Source organism: Condylostylus longicornis, unplaced genomic scaffold, assembly GCF_029603195.1.
Source record: "Condylostylus longicornis isolate FDR11 unplaced genomic scaffold, ASM2960319v2 ptg000027l, whole genome shotgun sequence".
Lineage (NCBI taxonomy): Eukaryota > Metazoa > Arthropoda > Insecta > Diptera > Dolichopodidae > Condylostylus > Condylostylus longicornis.
Window position 1 is genome coordinate 5,357,332 of NW_026577996.1, and position 21,566 is coordinate 5,378,897.

The 21,566-nt window shown below is 28.7% G+C and overlaps 1 protein-coding gene across 1 annotated transcript; it reads right to left on the reverse strand.

Moving 5' to 3' along the window:
* Window positions 1–1,234: 1,234 nt before the first annotated feature.
* LOC129607508 (uncharacterized) lies at window positions 1,235–3,167 on the reverse strand. The gene is made up of 4 exons (XM_055518537.1): window positions 2,343–3,167; window positions 1,817–2,147; window positions 1,435–1,748; window positions 1,235–1,393 (listed from the first exon to the last, which is right to left on the reverse strand). Exons 1-4 carry the CDS (start codon window positions 3,165–3,167, stop codon window positions 1,235–1,237), a joined length of 1,629 nt encoding a protein of 542 aa, XP_055374512.1.
* Between the last annotated feature and the right edge of the window lie 18,399 nt (window positions 3,168–21,566).

A 21,566-nucleotide genomic window follows, 5' to 3' on the forward strand; every position in this document is an offset into this window, starting at 1 on the left:
AACTTATTTATTCCGGATGCTTTGCAAAATCAATCTACTGAGGTGAGTAGAAATTTTTAATTGCAAAAATATAAAAACTAAAATGTCACCCACATTTGAATATTTAAAATTTAAATTTATTTTAACATTACGTCCAGTGCGGTTAACAAGGCAAATATTACGTAGCAGAAATATTTATGAAAATATTAAGTTTAAGTCGCATATTTTACCATAACTAAATGAGCAAATATCTGTTAATAAACAAAGACAAACTCTAACGCACAATTCTACCAGCATACATTATGAGCGCACAATGTGTGCTGTATATTAAATTACTTAATGAAATTACTAAATTTTTGTCTTCAGTTTCAAAAATCTCATAATTTTATGCTAAATTCAATTTAATTGGTTTTTCTAAATGCAACAAAAAAATTTGGAAGTAATCAACAAAAACGCTTCTTTTCTTTCATATAGAATTTATAGTTTTCAACATTACTAACAGATGCCGCTGTGTCACTTAATAAATTTTTACTTCTTTTCTTAATTCTCTTCTCACTTTTTAATTTTTGTTTCTTTTTTCTTGAAGTATTATGCCACAAACCTCATAAGGTGTGAAAATTTTTAGTTACAAAAGGTTTACCAAAGGTTTATGGCTCTTAAACCATAATACAAAAGAATTTATAACATCAATAAAAATGGTTTTACACAAAAACAAAAAGTAAAATAGAATATTGATAAAAAAAAGTGAAGCAATGAAGTGGTTTTTGGTCTATAATTGGTGCCTTAATACTTGATGCAATCTGAATGCAAAGCATTTACATAACGGTTTTATAGACCTTTAAGAACTTTTAAATTTCTTCATCAAAGAAAAAGGATTATCTGCTTTAACAACCTGCGTGTAAAGAAAAAATAATTTTTTTTAAGAAATATTTTTGGGTTCTTCAATAAAATTTTAAATTATTCAGCCCATTTGGTAAAAAGAAAATTAATTTTCATTTACTTTATAAACTTATAAAACATAAATTTTGTATTTAAAAGTTGTGGAATTTTAGTTAAGCGAAATTTCTTAGTTGCCAAGTTTCATTATATCCAAATTCCTATAAGTATGCAATTTTTTGATTTTAAAGAGACGAAAGCCGAAGAAAATTTGAGATTTATTCTCCACATTGAGAATATAAAATTCCTGAAATTTAATAAGCGAAAGGGAATACGATTCCAATTCCGCAACCTGTTGTGTATTTTTTTTTTTTTCTCCTTACTCCTCTTGGGAGCATAGGGCCTCCATTTGACATCTCCATCTTGTTCTATTTTGGGCTATTTGCTTGACTTGACTCCATGTTAGACCTGCGTTTTCTAGTTCTGATTTTACAGATCTACGCCAGGTGTTTCTGGGGCGTCCAGGTCTTGTTGAACCCTGCGGGTTCCACTCTTAGCTCATTTTAGCGATATTCTGACCTTAGTCGTTCTGGATATCTGGCTACTTTTCCATATTGGCTGCAGTCTACCGAACGCCGCTCTTGCTTTCTTCAGTCTGTTGTCTATATCTTCTTGGGCCCCGCCCTCTGGTGTTATGATGCTGCCCAGGTAGCAGAAGCTGCTAACGAACTCTATTTGTTGGTTATTGAGTTCCAGACTGGCTGTGCTAGTAGAGTTTATTTTCATCGCCTTTGTTTTGTCTATGTTTATATTTAACCCCACAAGTTTAATAAGCACGTCGCATAATCTAGATCCTCCAGATGTTGAGTGAGACTCCAGATTATGCCCCTTCTCTGTGAGCAGACATGTTGCAAGATGTTATCTAGCACGATTATGAAGAGCAGTGGTGAAAGTGGACAACCTTGTTTGACTCCTGACTGGGTGGTGAAGGATTCGCTTATTTTTCCTCGGTGTAATACTGCGAGCTCGGCTTCTTCGTACAGTGCTTGGATCAGGCGGATTATTTTGTCTGGGGTTCCCCTATCTTTTAACGCTTTCCATATTGCATCGCGCATAATTGTGTCGAAAGCCTTCTTGTAGTCTATAAAGAGCATGTATAATGGTGTTCTGTACTCTATTGATTGTTCGACTATGATTCGAAGCGTATTTGATTGATCGACACAACTCCGATGTGGGCGGAATCCAGCCTGTTCTTCACGTATTGTTTCCTCTAGTTTTTCCCTTAAGCGGTTCTGGATAATTGTTGCCAAGACGTTGTATGCTATGTTAAATAGTAGGATGCCTCTCCAATTATCACAGTGAGTCAAGTTGCCTTTTTTTGGTAATTTGATGATAAGGCCCTTTTTCCATGACTGCGCAACCCTTTCTTCCCTTCAAGCTTGCGAAATATGTGGTTCTAACAGGTGGGCCATAGTTAGTGCGTCTGCCTGAAGTAATTCCGCTGTTATGCCATCACTGCCTGCAGCCCTGTTATGTTTGAGTTTTTGTATGACTGTTTTTATTTCGCTAATATTTGGGGGATCTTCAGAAATTCTTAAGTTTGTTTGTCTTCTGACTGGGTTACTATCATGCACTTCTTCGCTGGTCGTATGTGTTACGTTGCTAATTGTTTCGAAATGCTGTTTCCATATTTCTGTCTGGGCCTCTTCATTTGTCACTAGGTTACCGCTACAGTCTCTGACAGGGCGGGTTGTGTTTTCTTTTTGCCCGTTGAGATTATTAATTATTCGGTGCAAGCCACGCTTGTTGTTCTGGTTGGCGTGTTGCTCCGCCTGGGACGCCATCCTTTCGAGATATCTCCGTTTGTCTCTTCTAGCAGTCTTCTTTACTTGTTTTGCTAAGCTCTGGTACTGTGGAGACTTGTTGTTGTTTTCATTGATCGTTAGTTGCTTAGCATTTCTCCTTTTATTGATGAGGTCCCAAGTCTCGTCAGAGATCCATGTTTTGCGTTGTATTTGTTTTCTACCTAGTATTTCTTCGGCAGTCTCTTGAATCTTAGTCACAATTTCTTCCCACAGGTGTTCTTGGTCAAGTGGTAACTTTTCACGCATTCTACTGGTATATCTGCAAGCAGTTTGGGAGTTCTGGAGTTTCTGTATATTGAAGCGTTTGTTTCTGTTGTTATAGTGCCTTTTTCTTTTGATTTTCAGCCTGATATCGCCTGTCAGCAGCTCGTGATCACTATCTATGTCTGCTCCTCTTCTATTTCTCACATCTAACATGTATTTTCTCCATCTTCGGCTGATACACATGTGATCGATTTGATTTCTTATCTTCCCGTTTGGCGAGTACCACGTATATTTATGTATATCTTTGTGGGGGAAGATGGTACCGCAGATGCTGAGTTCGAAGGTCTGGCAGAGTTCTATCAGTCTTTCTCCGTTATTGTTTTTACTCCCCATACCGTGTGTTCCCATGATTTTTTGTAGACCTGTTGTGTATACGTTTGTAATAAATATGGTCATTATGATCCCGGTAACAGATACAGTTATAGAAAAGTCGTCGAGAAGTATCGGAAGAGTTTTCTTTCCTGGTTGGCAGTTGTACTATGCAGGAAATATTTCGAAGAGAGATATGGTAGATGAACTAGAAGAGCATGGCATTTACTGCTGTGACAATATTTTCTCCTCGAACCTTAAAAATACATGATTGGACCACGCAAACTTCTCAATAAGCCGTACCAATATCCGCAGCTGGTCTCCAGCGTGAAAAGTCTGCAGCCGATAGAATAATTCGGTCGAACTTGTAGTCGAATTCTGTAGTCGAATTGAATTAGGTTTTGGTAATGAAAATTTTCTGTCCAATAGTTCTATCATGTTTGAATTGTTTTAAAAATTATTTTGTTTTGTTGTAAAAGGATTTTACATCGAAATTTCGATTTTCACATTCTTTTACGCTCTTAAAGTGTGGCTCATTAACGCCGTTTTTGATATTAGAAAATTAAATTTTAATTTTCTATATTTAATTAGTTTAATTAATCACAAACGTGTGCTAATTCACTGATCATAGAAAAGAATGTTTTTTTCTAAATATCTTCACAAATCTATATTTAAAGTGCTTACATTCTGCTTCCGCTGCCAAATTATCGAATTTGTTTCTCTATCTTGCGAATTATTCACTTATGTTCTCTTCAAATCAACCTGAAATGCACAATAATTTTCAAAATAATTCTGAATAAATCGTCTTAAAATAATAAATAATTTTAAAATTATAAGATTGCATTATTTTAATCCCACAATTCCATTTATCAAACAATCTTCATCTGCACGCACATTTATTAAAATCATTTAATAATTCGATGTAATAAACCTTATTGACTTTTGAAGAATTTTTAAATTAACTTAAATATCCTAGATGGCATATAAATTATTTAGCAATTTATTCAAAAATATTATACTATTAGTATAATATCCTACAATATATTATCGTTTACATTTAATTAATATATTTCCATATATACATACATATTGTATAGTATTATCTTCATATACCACACACACAGATACAACAAACAAACTCTCAATACTGAAAACCATTTGTTTTTAAAGTAATACTGGATTATTTAAGCTGAAAGCTTTTGAATTTTAAAATAAATCTGAAAAAAAAATATAAAAAACAAAATAGAAAATGTTTATTTCTTGTTTTTTTATTTTTCTCTTTTATTTGAAAAAATATTTACCCAGCTATTCATTTAATTTTTGTAATTTTTTAAATATTGCGCTTAATAGTAATGGAAACTAAAGCTTTTTTCTGAAAATTGTGAAAAAATAAATGGTATGTTGAAATTTCTGTGTGATTCTTGTAAATGAATTATGCCGAAGTGTACATACCGCAGTTGCTTTTGAAATGAAGATGATTTTCATACAATGATTGTCAAAAGTTTTGGTAGTGTCCCACAAATCAGCAAAATCGGTATATTACTTACTTTGACTGCCTGCTTCAACTCGTTATTTGTTATTTGAGCATTGAACTAGCAAATATTCTACTAAAATATCAGGAAAATGTAAAATTCCTTGTAATCATTACTCCGGAATTATTTGACTGAGACCAAGAATACTCAATTTCTTACAAGTACTGCAGAACTATTTGATGAGTATTGGTTAAGCCAATGAGCGCATTTTGAAAGGAGAACAATAACAAGACTTCTCAAAAATTTTTTATATAATGAACCGAAAAAATAGTGAAATAGCTATACAATTCTACCTATGTAAATTTTAATATAATTTAGGAGCATTGGCCCACTTTACATAGTATAAAAGAAAAGTTTATGGTGTAAACTAAACAACACTCAGCTCTCGTACATAAATCATTGTGAATTACAAAAAATCCATAGAAAATAAAAGATTTTAAAAAACAAAAAAAAAAACTTTTACCTTTTTTATTTCACAAAAAAATCAAATAAAAACGGAAAATGTGAGTTTCGTTTATTTTCGGTCTCATACGACCACATTACTCAATTTCATCACATACTACATATAGACGTTAAACAAAAAAACGAAAATTCATTATGTACATTAGTTGAATTCGTGTAGATCTCTCTATTTTCTCTATCTTTTTTTTTTTTTACTTTTACTCTACTTCACTTTTAAAATCTATATAAGTCTGGTACAATCTGTTACTAGTGTATAGAGTTATCAAGCGTAATATGGCACGGCTTTATGACTTATCTATTACAAAAGAACAATAAAAAAAAAATAAATAAAAATTAAAACTATGTTGTAAAATGTGCTCATAAATTACACCACAAATAAAATATATTACTCTTATGTATTTGTGTGTATAATTAACAAAAAAAAAAAAAAACAAATAACGTTAAGCTAATAGGAAAACAATAAAAACGTGAGTGGTGAAGTGCACTTACATTTCACAATTATTCAAGTACCGAACAACAAATGCAAAAAAAAAATAACTTAGTTCTTTTGTTAGTATAAGGTTTTGTGCTTGTTTATATACATAACTATTTGTCAGAGATAACCAACTATTTCATAGTTTGTGAAATGTTGTGCTGAAAATATTTTTAACCAAAATGTGGCACAGCCACGGTTGTGGCAAGACTAAAGCTACTCAAATTAAATATTGAGTCGCCATTGCTTATTCATATTTCACTGAGCAAAATTGAGGTACCAACAACTTGAAATAGACGATTGCAGATCAAAATTTATATAGTATGAAAACATACCTTTAGCAGAATAGATTATCCGAACGTAACACAACCAGCTGATAAAACCTTCAATACTTAATTTATACCTTATATTACCAGTTGTCATTGCAAAAATGCAACATTATAAGATCGATTTGAGTCGAAATCACCCAATCAATTATATATGTATATCAGGATACGGAAGAAACAACATCCACAACAAATCTTTGTTTCACATAATACAATATGTTATGTAGTATTTAGTATTCCTCGATTGCCAACCACCAGGGTTTTGAGCGATCCACAAATCGGCAATCTCAAATCTGATCGATTAAATTATTATCTTAAATTTACTGTAGTTCCAACCCTGAAATTATTTTATTCAGTATACTATGTACTACAAAATATATGTACCTATCTACCTAGTAAAACCTATTGTGGAAAAAATTATTTATGTGTTAAAATTTTTTGTTTTATTATTGTTACCTCTAATAAATTAATTCGAACACCTTAATTGTCAGAACACGTAACTTTTCAAAAAAAGAAAACAAACAAAAAGAACAATGTAAAAACTTCAAAAATTAAATTAATTTTATTCACCATTGTTTTTTAATTTGTTTTCAGACTAAATTATTGTAATTTTGATTTGAATTTATAATTAAAATTTAATTTTTTCACAAAGATGGTATGAAAAATTATTAGGAAATTGATATAATAAATATTTATGAGTATATTATACTTAAATAATATAGAATATGTGTGTTAGTTGGTACAACACCTAACTCCAAACGTACTATAGGGGACGCTTCATGGTACAATTCCTTATTTTATTACTTACTGTGAAGTTACCCCAATCTGTTTTGCTTACATACCTGAAACTACATAAAAACTACCCACCCTATTACGAAACTCCTTACGAAATGGAAAGTTTGTATTTGTTTGATATGTGTATGCTCGGCACAAACCCATATTTGTATGCCATATGTCCATATAGACTTTGTTATTCAGTTATATATCAACACTTTGTTGCATATAGCCAACTTAGACCCACAGCTTAGAAGCCAATAGTTTTCTCTACATTTGTTTTCTAATTCTATTTTTTTTCTCCTTGACATGTTTTTTCCATCTAAGCTTGACATCCAAAATCATTACTAGGTATTTTTTCGTATTTAAAAAATTGTTTGTGTTAAAAAAATTTTCCAGAACTTCAGATTCGAAGCACCCAAAAAAAGTTTATCAGTTTAGAAAAAAACTCTTGAAAATCAGTTCAGATGAATCTTAGACTTTTTTGTGTTCTGATTGACTGTCAGTTATCTCGCTTATAAAAACTGATTTGCCTAGTTTTTTAGCGCATTTTCCCGAAATTAATACGGAAATTCGGCCGGCGCAAAAGTCATGTAAAGAAGAAAATTACTTCTGCTCTACTATTATGCCGCTTAGTTCTTGTATTTTACAATTCAATTTTTTTATAAAGTTTTTCAAAACGGCCCTTCGGTTTTAAGTATGCAATTGAAGATGTATAGAACATTAACTATATTTCTTTAGAAACGATTAATTTGTATTTTATATGATAATTTCGATTAATTTTACTAAATTTCTTATGGACCAAATATTTCAAAATGACTAAACTAAACGCATAGTTAAAGTTGGAAACCAACCCTTCATCTTAAATGCATCTTAAACACTACAAGACCAATGACAGCTTTTCTTTATTTTTGAGTTAGTAAAATTTAAATTTTGTTAAGTAATTTGCTTTCGATTGAAATTCCATTTTCAAATTCAAATAATCTTAATATTTCAAGATTATTACTCGAAATATGTTGAATAATCAGTTCTTAATGGCTTACTCATTACTGTTACTTGTTATTCCATCACATGAGCAATAAATTTTCAGCTTTATGGTTCAAGTTATCCACGTAAACCAGATTAACATTATTACAAATTTTGTGATAAACAAAGTTGTTGCACTGTCAATTGAACTGCTGATTGCCACAGACTATGTATAAAAGTATGCCAAATTGATTTCAAAACAGCTGTTATACAATATAAAAATATTTTTAGAATGATTCAAATAATTGGAATTTGCTATGTTTTGCGTATTATGATTACTTTGAAATAAATTCGATAGCAAATAAAATATTTAAAAAACTAAAAATATAACAAGGCATACATAAATATTGTATATATATTAAATTTATACTGTGTGTAGAATGCACTTAACTATAGTTTTTATGTAAACATTTTGTATATATGCACGTATTATATAGAAGCACTTGAATAATACTATTAATTTTGTGTACTATGGTACATTCTTTATTGTGTATAATAGTTTTATATATATATGTTATATTCTGGTTATGATTTTACTAGATTGTGATATACGAAAATCTTTAAACATTAAAATAAATATAGATTTTATGTATGTATATTCATCAATCGTACCCCCAATAAAATATAGTAACTATCACGATCCCGTAAAATATATAACACAATCATTATAAATAATACGTATAGTATGTAATACAAAGTAGCTCAATTATAACCAAATGACAGACAGCTATAGTTCAATTATTTATCTTTAAACTGCGTAAATTGAAATTCTTATAATAGGGTTATTTTCGTAAATTACGATTGTTAACGTCGTACGGCTTCAGTTGTGTTAATTATTTTTCAATAAAAACATTTACTACTGAATAATTCTTCCAAATTATTAAACTCTGTAACGTTGTAACGCTTCTAAGTTGAAAATAGAACAAAAGCAAATTTCCTATTTTACCGCTGCCGGTTTTTTTTCGATATCACCTGTTTCCATGTGTGCGTGACATTATTATATGCAAAATATTGTACAATTGAAATTGTCACTACAGTATTGTTCCGGGTTACCAACCGAAATCATCCGAAATTGTCGTTTTCCTGTTGACTAGTCAACAGTTTTAATTGGAAAAAAATATTCAATAGCAACTACTCTTTCGATACGAAATTTCTTTACTTGGTTTTATTCATAGATTTTTATAAAAACGATTTCGAGTACAACAGAAATATACCGTAATTTTTTTATAATTATGACAGAAAATTTGAACTTACATTATAGCATTTAATTGAAAAGATTGTATGTAATATTTTAAAATTAATATAAACTGAATTGAAATCTCTGATAAAATTAGACAGCTTAAAAGAAAATTAATTAAAAAATTTTCGCAATACGAAAATATTTTATGAAGGGTGCGATATTTGTGGGTACATACTGGAATATACATCTATATAGGAAAAATACTGCCATGTTTATAATTTTATGAACCTACATAAAAATTTATATATACATACATACATATATACCAAAGTATATGCAGTCAAGTGTTACAAAGCTAATTTTGTGTTAATGAGGTTTTATCGAAATATCGAAAAATCTTATTATATAAAAATAAGCATATAAAAAATTATATTTGTATTAGAAATAATAAAATTTAAATTTATCATCAAAAGATATCAAGATTTAAAGAGTTCAATCAGAATTATGCTTTAAAATTTATTTCGAACTGCCTTAAACTGCACCGTATTAGAGATTAGTAGCACATTTAGTAGCACATATTTTGTCATCTTAGAGATTAGTAGCACATATTTTCGGAGTCGGAATTTTAGTTTTGCAAATTTAATGTAAAACAATTTATTGATCAATTAGGGTCACTTCTTTAGCAGTGAATATTATAACAGTGAATATTATTTTATAGCATTCAAATTACTGTAATTTTTGTCAAATATTCTTAATCTAAAGATTGTACATCGTAAATACGGGGTAACAGTACACCGCGACCACGTAAACGATCCATTGTGCCCCAGTATTTCTCTTCGCAGCCCTACAACACCCGCTCGAGATTCACTTCCCTGATGTACTCGAGCAACTTCTCGAACAACTGACTAACTTTGCTCAGTAATTAGGGCAAAGTGCCCTAGTATTTCCATTCTTATCAGAGCGGGAGCAACACATTTCCCCAGAACGTGTACCGAAGTATCCCTATCTTCCTCACAGAATCTGAATGTATCCCCACTTTCCAGGCCCAGCCTGCCGAGGTGGTCCATAAATCTACAGTGACCCGACAAGAGTCTAATCTCAATCTCAATCTAAAAAATTAAATCAAAACAATTTCAAAATTTAAATTATTTTATTTAAAAATATACAAATATCGCTTTCATTTTAAATTTGCAAACTTTACATAATGCAGAAGTTCCAACAAATTTAATACTTTCTGGGGTATAAAACCTACAGTAATAATTAATAAACCAAACTATTGTGTACACTAATATAATTGAAAATCTTGAATAAATTTCTCATTAAATCTACACTATACTCTGCATTACCGCACATAGAATTTCAAAAATAAAAAATTATTTATTCAAAAACTTCCGCTTAAATTTGTATTTTTTAACCTAAAATACCCAAAAATAATTTCTCTATTCGTATACGATGTCCTTTTAATAATATTTTCAAGTTGTACATATAAAGTACCTTTTCAAATACTCTTGAAAAAGAAAACTTAAATTATAGCATAATGAATTCATGACTCATTTAATTTAAATTTGCATAAAGAGAGCACAAACAGAAAAAGGAGAAACCAAGAGCAAAAAAAAAATAAAAAACTTTTGTTTCTATAGAATTTTAGGAATAAAGTTTCTCTTAGACTTGAATTAATTTATTCAAAATATTCTCGAAGTTCTATATACGTTTACCCTGCATTCTCTAAATGTGTTTTGTCCTTAAAGTAAAATTTCGAACACAAAAACACTTGTAGTAGACATTTAGAAAAGTAATTCCGGAGTAACTCAATGGTTTTTTTTTGTATAAAATACTTAGACTTACAAATATTATATAGCTTTCAAATTAAATATGTAAAATTTTAAAATTTCATTTCCATTGCAAAAACAAAAAGAAAAAATTACTTTTTAAATTTTCTGATTTTGTATAACTTGTTCAAAATTACTGAAGAAGATAATCATAGAAATAATTTTTTCAGAAAGTTTTGCTAACTTTTTCAAATCAACATCTCGCACGTCTTTTGAATAAATTTTGGGCAAACTAAGTAACTTATTCGTATTCTGTGTTAAAAGATAAGATTTCTTAAAGACAAATATTTTTACAAAAGTTACGACTTATTTTTTATTATTTGAAAATTATGTAAAGTTTTTTGGTTAAAACTTCCTAAGGTTTTTATTTTGTTTTGATATTCTGCAAAATTTTAAAGTTTTTTATGTTCTTAACATTAAGAAATGTAAATTTAGAAAATTTATTTAGGAAATTTTATTTAAACTCGATAGCTAGAGTACTCTAATTCAGTATTCTCTCATTAAATTATTAACCGCAATCGAAAAGATGATTTTTGCCCTTCTCTCTTTAGTTATTCAGAATCTCATCTAGAGAACACTATTAAGGATGCACAGTTTTTATAATACGGGGTAGCTTTCTGAAATGAAAATCAAGATTGCACTGCCTAAAACAATTCATTCTTGTTATTAACCAACTAAATAGCCAACTTCGAAATCTGTAGTTGAGTTTGTGATCCAGTAAAATCAACAGGTTTTATTAATATAAAAGTTTTCCAGAGACAACCCACAATAAGAGAATGCTAACTAGCGATTATGATCACTTCTTTTTTATATTATTATCCGGCTGGAGAATTGAGGCTTCTCGGAAGGTACATTGAGACTTCTCAGAGAATCTAATTAATTTTTTGCATCGAGCTTTCTCTGGTTATTTTTGAGCCAGCAATCTTCTTTTGGAATACCTATATACATATACAAATCATTGATTTCTCCTTTTCTGTATCATATTTCTTACCAACAATTCATGTATTCTTCCTCTACTCTAAAAGTATTTACGGCGAGAGTAAAGCAATCTTCGGCACCTATTTTTCTTATAAACTTAAATTAACATAGATGATCCGGTCCTAAAGGTGTCGTATTCTATAAGCACCAGTTACGGACAACAAAACGGAGAGAATTTCCCTTATAAGAGTTCTTTAATAAAATGAATTTGTGTAATAAGCGATTTACACCTATAAAGAGAGCAAAATAATAATTTATAGCTCATTTTGTATTGCTAATTAAAATCAAATTCCTATTACGTACATATACTTACACATAACATACATACTATACTCAATATATTCTACCTTCTGGGTATTTAAATAACTCCCAAAGTTAATCTCAAAAAAAAAAATATTCAAATTACATTTAATTTTAATGAATATGAAATTTTATTTTAAGAGTATGTGCTAGATATTATTTAAGAACTTTTTTTTTTTTTTTATTAAAATGAAAACTTTAGTGCCATCTATTTCATTGAATAGAATTACGTTTGTACCTATAAATAGTCAAATTTCATATTTCTCCACCCCAAAATTTTTGCTTTTCTCTTTTATTTATTTTTTTTTTGGGTTCCCCCGCTTATTTAATATTATAAAAATTAAAGAATATTTTTGTTAAAGCATGCAGAATTAGTTGTCAGAAACATTTTTGAAAAAAAAAACCTTAAATTGCTACCGCACACAAAAAATAAATAAAAGGGGTTTATGCTTCAACATTCCGAATGCAGTCTTTCCCCCTATAGAAAATAAAGTAGGCATAATTTCTCTACGCTATATGAATTTCGTCGTTTCTATATTTTGAAAAAATATTTTTCATTATTATATTTTTTTTTTATTAAAGGATGTTTATTTTGAAAAATTTTTTTATCAAAAAAATTAGAAAAAAATTGCAGCATTCCTTCTTTTCTTTGCTCTCTGCATGATTGCTCTTTGCAAAATTTTACCAAATACGCACTAGGGAGAAATAATATTTTGATATATATATACAAGTATATAATATGATACATAATCTATTTGAATATATACACACTTTCTGTATTAAATTCATGCAAAAATACGAGACTGGAAAGGATAAAATATAAAGGGATTTAAGTATAGAGAGTATATGAAAAAAAGACGGTATGATGGTGGACTATATATGGTATGTGTATACACTAAAATTTGTACTACTAGTAATTTTTTAACATTTTACTACATATACATAATATTATTGTACAAGTTAAGGGTACAGAATTTTTGTAATTACCAAAATAAACAAAATTTAAAGTTCATTAAAAATTTTATATATTGAGATTTTTATTTATTGTGCATATACGAATTGCACCTATGGAGTAAGACTGCGGCAATTGAATAGGAACTTTTATCTGTATGCACTCAAACTTTATTCGTAGGGTAAATATCGTTTGTAATCCTAAGAAGAAGCACTACAAAATACGTACCTGAGATGCATTTATTCTTGCTCAGCATCGAATTTTCAGTCAACTGAATTATCTCTCTATTGCATAGGGAGAGACGCTTCGATGTACTCTGTACTCTCTTCTGCCGTACAACTTCAGAAATAATTTGTCCATTCTTTTATTAAAACGAAATCATTTAAATCACAATATAGAATAACTCTATGATTAAATTTGATAAATTTTTTTTAAATATGATAGTGTTATTCTCCAGGTGCAAAAAATATATTTTGAAAATTTTAAATTAGTTATAAATATTAAAAAATATATTGAAATATTTTGTGCTGTAATTAAAGGTTATTTCATAATCATATAGGAAAAATATCTCAATTAAAAAAAAAAAACTCATATTTACTATCGATATGAGTATGTATAATTTGGGTCCGGAAATTGATGAACAAAACATTATTGAAAATATTTGTAACCAATTGAGAAAGGGAGTGATTAAAATTTTATTTATACATAACATACAGATATTATTGTAGGTTTGTTTGTTGATTTTACGTGATTGTAAGAACAAGTGCCAAAGCACAGTTCCGTATTAATGTCATACCTTATGTTAGTTTGATTAATTATATTTAAGTTCTATAGCCGGTCCTTAGCCAAGCCTAATTTTTTTTTCCTTTCATCTCGGCAACTTGTACAATGTATGCTATAATGAAAATGTATTAGCTGTAGGAACTTCCACCGCACAACCCTTGGGACATTTTTATAAACGAACTATATTTTTTTCGTCTTTCAAGATTTCTACATCAGCTTTTATCTTGGAATGAAATGTTGGATTAATATACTCTGATCACAGTTCCAAAATAAGTGCCCAATTATGTTTAAGTGCATTTTTGAATTTTCTTGCTGCTTTCAAAGTTGTAATATACTTTATGTTATATACTCGTATTAATAAAAGTTTGGGAGAAACTGTATTTGACTGCCTTTTAAAATTATTTTTTATACATTCTGAAATTTTTCAATAATTTTCTAATCATTCAAAACATCTTTACCTATACGGAACCGCTTTGGTTAACCCTTTGTATAATACCAAAAATATATTGGTCTTAATAAAATTTTTAGTGCGTTCAGAAAATAGAAATAATCAGAATTAGGGCTTATAGGATTACATTTCGATTTTAATATAGAAAATCTATTATAAAATTTAAAATTTTGTAATTATTGTTCCCATTTTTATGCGATTAGGATTCCCAAAGAAATAAATTTTATTTTTTAATTTTCAAACCCTTTTTTAATTTTTTATTTTTCTTCCATGAAATTTATTGATATTCGCCTCCTTTTTTTAAAATAAGAAAAAGCAATGTAACAAAATATATAATTTGTCAAAATATGAAAAGTACCGTGATAACCACAGAAATACGAACCGGATTCAATGATTTTAAAAATGAATATTGTCATTTATATTTGGTGTGCCCCTTTTTAGCCATATTGATAAATTGTTGCAATATCCCGTTGAGCTTAACTGAAAAATACTCAATTTTGATACGTTTCTTGAATTGTTGTAAAAATATTTAGCGTCTATAATTTTAATGCTCGTAATTTTGACGCCCACCCTATAATAATAATCGTAATTGTATACAGAGATAAGATTATCCAAGAAATAAGATTGTAAGCAATTGTCAAATTTGACAGAAGACAGTTTCATCTGAGTGAGAAAAATCAAAACAATTTTAAATAGATTTTCGAATATCGATATTATTTAAAGAATCTCAATTTATTATTCGAATATCAATTCATCGAATATCGATATTATTCAATTCGTTATCAATAACAGTGTCCGCTCTTTTATACTTAAAATATTCAATAAAATATACACACACACAATTATTGAAAACCAATTTCTGCAGTAGCCTGTTACCATTCAATTTAACAATAATATTCCAATTTGATTATGTTAAAAATTCAATTAAAATTTAAACCCTATATATATAAAATAAGTGAATTAATATTATGGTATTTAACACCCACAAATAAATAAAGAAAGAGAAAAAAATTATTTTATTGTTTACTGATTTTTCGCCTTGAACAAGAAATTTTCTTTATATTATTCACCAATTAGCATGATTTTCAAATTTACCATTGATATAAATGTATATATAGATATATATATATACTATATACATATGTCTCTGCATACGTGTGTATTAAAAGCTAATGCAGAATATAAAATATGCACGATTTATTCTTGTACATTTTAACCTAAAACGTGATGGACTAATTGAGCGGAAAAGAAAATAAATTTTATTTCGATTCAGGGACACGATTCATGTACACAATCTTTATTCATATACATCTATTCACAATATTATAGATTTCCACATACATTCATACATAAATTTGCACATAATAAATATCTGAATGGTAATAATAAAAATAATAAGAGAGAATGAAAACACAAAGGTGTTGTAACGTTTAATTCGCGAAATATACTTATGTAAAACATGCATAAACAAAATATAAATAAACTTTATTTTTTGCAGTATGAATTTTTATTGCATAATTTTTATGCATTAGCAGTGGTTTTATTTTTCATGTTAAAGTAATTAAACATACTTATACCTGTTACTTATATACCCTCTCTCACACTAGCGTTTGTTTTTGAAGAGACGGTTTAGAAAACATACATGCTTTGTATTTGTTTCTGTTCTGTAAATTTTCTGTTCTGTTCTGTAATTCATTATATTTTTTATGTCAAAATGTCATGATTGCATTTGATTTCAAAATAGTGCGTAATTTACACTTTCTAAAGATTAAATGTAATTAGTTGCCACTTTGGCGCAAATTGCATCATGTTGAGCTCATTTTGTATTTTCTATATACGCATGTTGACTCACATTTAAGGCGAAAATTAAAAGTTTAGGACTAGTTTTTGCTTTTATCTTATATTTTGTAATATAAAATCCTTGAAGAATGGAAACCGCCGTATTCCGTATTTCAACAAAGAACCGCAGGTTAAGGGAGTCATCCCCAAGTTTGACCTTCATATTGGTTTATTGTGTATGGCGAAATCGTCAACTTGTCGGTTCACCACCCTTTGGCATTATATATAGTGTAAATATGAATTCAGTTGCTAATATTTTTACGCAATTGTAACAATTGCATATAATATTGAAACTAAATATTTTAAGGTAAACTACCACAGTAAAATTTTGGACTGTTGCATACTTATCGAATTCGCAATAGAAATCTATTAAATTCACCCTCCACAATATCAAACCATCAAATTCGACTAATTTCTTGACAAATTCGCCGCACATTATAAGGCTGTTTTTTAATTTACTTATCTATAAAATATTAATTTTTTATTTGATAATAACTTATTGGAGCAAACTTGGCGTTCTGCTTGAGGGGACTTCTATCACTTGCAAAAATTGGGCGAATTATACTCCCTTTTGTGCAGATTCTTCCAGAATGACGAGAAAATAGCTCTGGCTATCAAGAAATGCAGATGGTTTGAGTGGGGCTTTCTCAGGAAAGTGCAAATTTCCGGTTATTTACTTGGAATCGGGATAGTTGAAGTGAGATATGGAGGGGCTACATGGTTGACTGCGGTGGTTGGAGGGAAAGAATTCCTTATTGGATTATTCTCTCTCATTATTTGGGTATCACATATTGGATTATTCACTCTCAAAAAATTCACCTCGGCGAATCACATATCAGTTATCGAATTTTATTAGAATTAATCATTATCAAACGGAGTTTGTTGCGTATCGTAGAACAACAAATTTTCTTATTATTAGTTATCTCTTAAATCTACGATTTCATACATTAGGTGAGAACAAACTTACGGTGTAAAGTGTTGTATAAATGTTATATGTATGTTTTAGTCTCTTGCAATTTAAATCATCTCTTAAATTTTACGTTATCCGATTACATTACGAGGTTACGTTCCATTCATCCGATTACAATAATAGGTAATTATATGTAGAGTAATTGTTTTATTAATAAATTGGCCGGAGAACAATAAAATATTTAATGTTTTGGACTATTAAATTTTATTTTATGGTTCGTACACAAAATATTCCACTTATATCTGCAAGAATTTTACATACTTTTTTTTATTTGTTGTTAATATCTCAAAATGAGTCTATTAAAAGTTCATTTTTTCCCTTAACAGCTAACAACATTTTCCTTTTAACTTGGGAAAAACTCGTAAAACTTTTTAACGTGAATCAAAGTACTGAGAAATTTCCCATTGTCTCTGATTTATACAATATTATATACATCTACATTCTATATACATAATAGAATACATTTATGTCAAAAATTTTCAAGTTCCAAAGTTACAGAAATATTCTTAGATTCATTCGCTGTCATATTTTCATTAATTTTCATAATAATTTTGAACTTTTTATAATCTTTTCGTCATTCAATTCTCACTTCAAAAGAAATAAAAGTTTTCCATTTCTTAAATAAACTCTTTTAGAGGCCAAGAAAATTTTCAAGTTATAGAAAGTTGATCAAGGTAAACGGGCGTATGATAAAGTTAATGTTTTGTTTTTGAATTTCAAAAGACCAACGCTAGTGTATAAGAAGATGAACTTTTTAAATAATGTTTGTTGAAGAACAGTAATAAGCAAACGGATATAGCTACTTTATTACAAATTTTTTAAAGTTCAACCATGTTTCAAAGTAGAGGAATTTATAAAACTTTTTTTTTTGGTCACTAGAATTAAAAGAATTTCATTTTAATAAAAAATTTATTTTTCTACCCTTTGCACATCTGGTAGCGTGTTGTAAAAGTAGTTATTCGAATAAAATTCATTTAAAATTTGGCGTGCTGCGGTTAGAGACAGACATTACTTGTCAAAATACACCATCCGTCCCAAAACATATGCTATGGCTTAATATTCATTTTGTAACAATTTAGTGTTAGAATGTTTGCATGTCAATTATAAATGGCTCTATATTAATTAATTTTGCATTGATTTAATGTTCGTCCATCAGTCCGATTGCACGATTATTCGAAAATGAATAAGAGAAGAACCTCCAAACTGTTCTATGGAAAACAACTGCTATTACAATTCGATCAATTCGGAAAGTCGATCAATTCTGTCATATCCCACTTATTATTTTAATGTTTTGTCACCTAATGAAAAAATATTAATATGAAATTTTGTAAACTTGTGTCCAATAACATACATCCTTCATATATCCAGAAAATTTTAATGTTGTTATACTGGTTCGTGCGGCTGCCATACATTCCTAAGAGATAATTTGAAATGTTTGGCAAAATTAATGGTAGCTGCATGAATTTGGGCAGTGATGTGTGCGATATAATGTTAAAATTTTTATGGAATGTTTGGATAGTTTCAGATATTTGCTATACAACTCCAAAATCATACTTTAAATCAGATTCTGAAGAGATTAAAGTATAATTCAGTCGGCTAAGATCAAATGAAACGTTATTATTTTATTAAAATTTTTGGCGAACACTGTAAACTTTAAAAAAAAGAACCAAAATTTTGCTTTTAATTTTACATTCCTAAGTCTGAGTTTTTTTATAAATAAGGAAAACTTTTTACATTTTAACTTTTTAATGACAACAATAAATTATGAATAAAATTGTACTATACGAGTACATGCATAAAGTATTAAAAATATTTTCTCGCAATTAGAAAAATTTCGCGTTTTACGGAAAACAAACACTTCCTGCTCTAAATGCAATTCCTGTTAACAATTTTTCTATTTTATTATACAGTAATTTCTCATTTTGGTAAATTAACTAACAGGAAGTGAATAAAATGAGAAATTTAAAATATTTTTAATAAAATATTTACATAGATTGCATAGTGAAATTTGCGTATTTTTTATATACTGGGTTAAGATGTTTAAGTAAAATAATTTAACATTCATAAACTCATAATTTTTTTGATATTTTATGCTAAAATAATTAGATTAGATTGGATAAGATTAGATAATATTGGCCCAAGGAGTGCATCTATTGTCAACCTCCTTTCAGCTATCACGTCTAATTCGCTCTCTCGAGACCAATTCTTCTGATAAATTCGAGTATCTCCTTTGAATCAATAGTCTACACCCACCAAGAAGGTAGATCGGAATCTTCTCCATTTCCCCATAGAACCTGCAAGTACCTTCACCTTCCAGACCATACTCCTGACTCGGCAGTGTCCTATAAGGAGAGTATTATCTCAAGACAATAAAAATATGACTACATTTTTCAAAACAGAAATGTATAGGTGAGCTTTTAAATTTTGAAGCCATATCACAGTTTTTCAAAACAATTTCCATATTGTTTTTAATTCATCTCAAACTTCTGGTCATTTAAGACAATATTGGAGCAGTCTGCAGCAAATTTTTCATATGTCTATTTTGTTTAACGCATTAACCAGCTATAGATATCTTCCGATAGCAGCTTTATGTGGTTGGAAATTCTTTGACACTGCATTATAAAGAAGTATTGTATATTATCTGAAGCTTTATAATAGTTGTGCCGCAGCTAACTTTAGGCATTTTGGTCAATTTCTGGAATCTAGTTAAAAATAAAATGTTTTTATTCAATTTCTGTAGCAAAAATATTTGTTTTTCAATATTTTTGTTTTACCGTGGTTTATCTATTTTAGTGAAGGTACTAAAGTTATCAGTTTTCTGGAAAAATTTCTGGAACGAAAGTTCACTTTTTTCTAAGTATAAATGGTTGAATTTTGATGAGATGTTTTTAACTCAAAACAGGCAGTAAATGACTTTAAAATTTCTTCCACCTTACTTGTTACACTAATCTTCTAGGTGAATATTTTATCATCTTATTGAAAATATTCTCTAAATAAGTTGAAATTTCTACATAGTCAAAAGGAAAATATTATTTCCGGTCGCTGATATAAAATCTAGTATATACTAATGAAAATTGTGAGGATAAAACTAATTTTCAACTTATCTTTTAAAATAATTTTTAATTTTTTTTCCCCATTAGTGAAATTAATTTCTTTAAAATCTTTTTAGAAACTTTTTAAAGAGACAATCTTAAAAATTTCAACAAAAAATACTTTTGAATCTATTCAACATCTTCATGGATACAAAAGATCTCATATGTATATATAATATCTGTATGTATACATAGTTTGTATGTTTATGCCTCTTCTGTCAATTTCTCAACTCGAAAGGACTTTTTTCAAATAAAATATTTTATTTAGAATTTTATTCCCCCTTCTTCTATATTATATTTTGTAGCTAGAAATAAACAAAATAATTAACTATATTATAGAATGTAGCATGTAGCTATGGAGAGCTATGAGATGTATGTGAATACATACATATATTCCAGTGAATCTTTAAATGAGTATGTTCTCAATTATATAGGCATAAAGAGCCGTAAATAATGTACATACATGACTACATTCTGTACATTAAAACTTCTAGAAGAACATAAGTGGATACTAGTGTTTAATTTTTTTTTTTTGTTGTTTTTATGATTTTATGTTGGAGCTTGAAGGGCATGTTAAAAGTTATCACTTAGAAAGAAATGTAAAAAAAAAATTAATCTTGGAAAATTTATTTTAGAAACTTTCATTTTAAAAATATTTGGATTTCTTTAATGTTTTATAGAGTTATAAATGCACAACGCACATACAAACAAATAATATAATGTACATACAATAAATTTTGTAAATAAATAAGTATATAATGTATGTATGTGTGTATATGCTTGTGTATATCCAGATATACACTTTTGTATGTAAATTTCTTTTTACGAAAGTAACCATCGTAATAGCAAAATATTTACATATTTCGAATCTTTTCACTGATTTTCACCAATGTTCATTATAATGAAGCATACATTTTCGAGTATATACACATTTGCATACTAACTATTATATAATACATATGTACATTTATATATGTATGTATATACAATTTCTCGCTTTTATGTAAAAATATAAATAAATTGTGGGTGGGTATTTTTTTTTCTCGATATTTCCTCATTAAGTTATTTGAAATAGAGAGAACAAAAAAAATAGTAAAGAAGAGAAAGCAAAAAAAAAAAAACATGTTTTCAATTCTCAACTATAGGTGGGGTATGTTTCATTTTTAAATAATAATATGAATAAAAAAAAAAATTGTATTTTTTCAAGGGTGCAGCAGTGTTATTAAGATTTAAATTATACAAAGTATGTACATACATACATACATACACTATTATTTATTACATTATATACTTGTATATGGCAGCTGTTA

Bases quoted from the DNA above. Each gene is read 5' to 3' on its own strand.
- LOC129607508 (XM_055518537.1), bottom strand. From the start codon at position 3,167: ATGTGTATCAGCCGAAGATGGAGAAAATACATGTTAGATGTGAGAAAT. The intron at 2,148-2,342 runs GCAGACGCACTA...ACAATTATCCAG, and splicing joins TAACAGCGGAATTACTTCAG to AACCGCTTAAGGGAAAAACT. The intron at 1,394-1,434 runs GTCAGAATATCG...TGGAACCCGCAG, and splicing joins AGATATCCAGAACGACTAAG to GGTTCAACAAGACCTGGACG.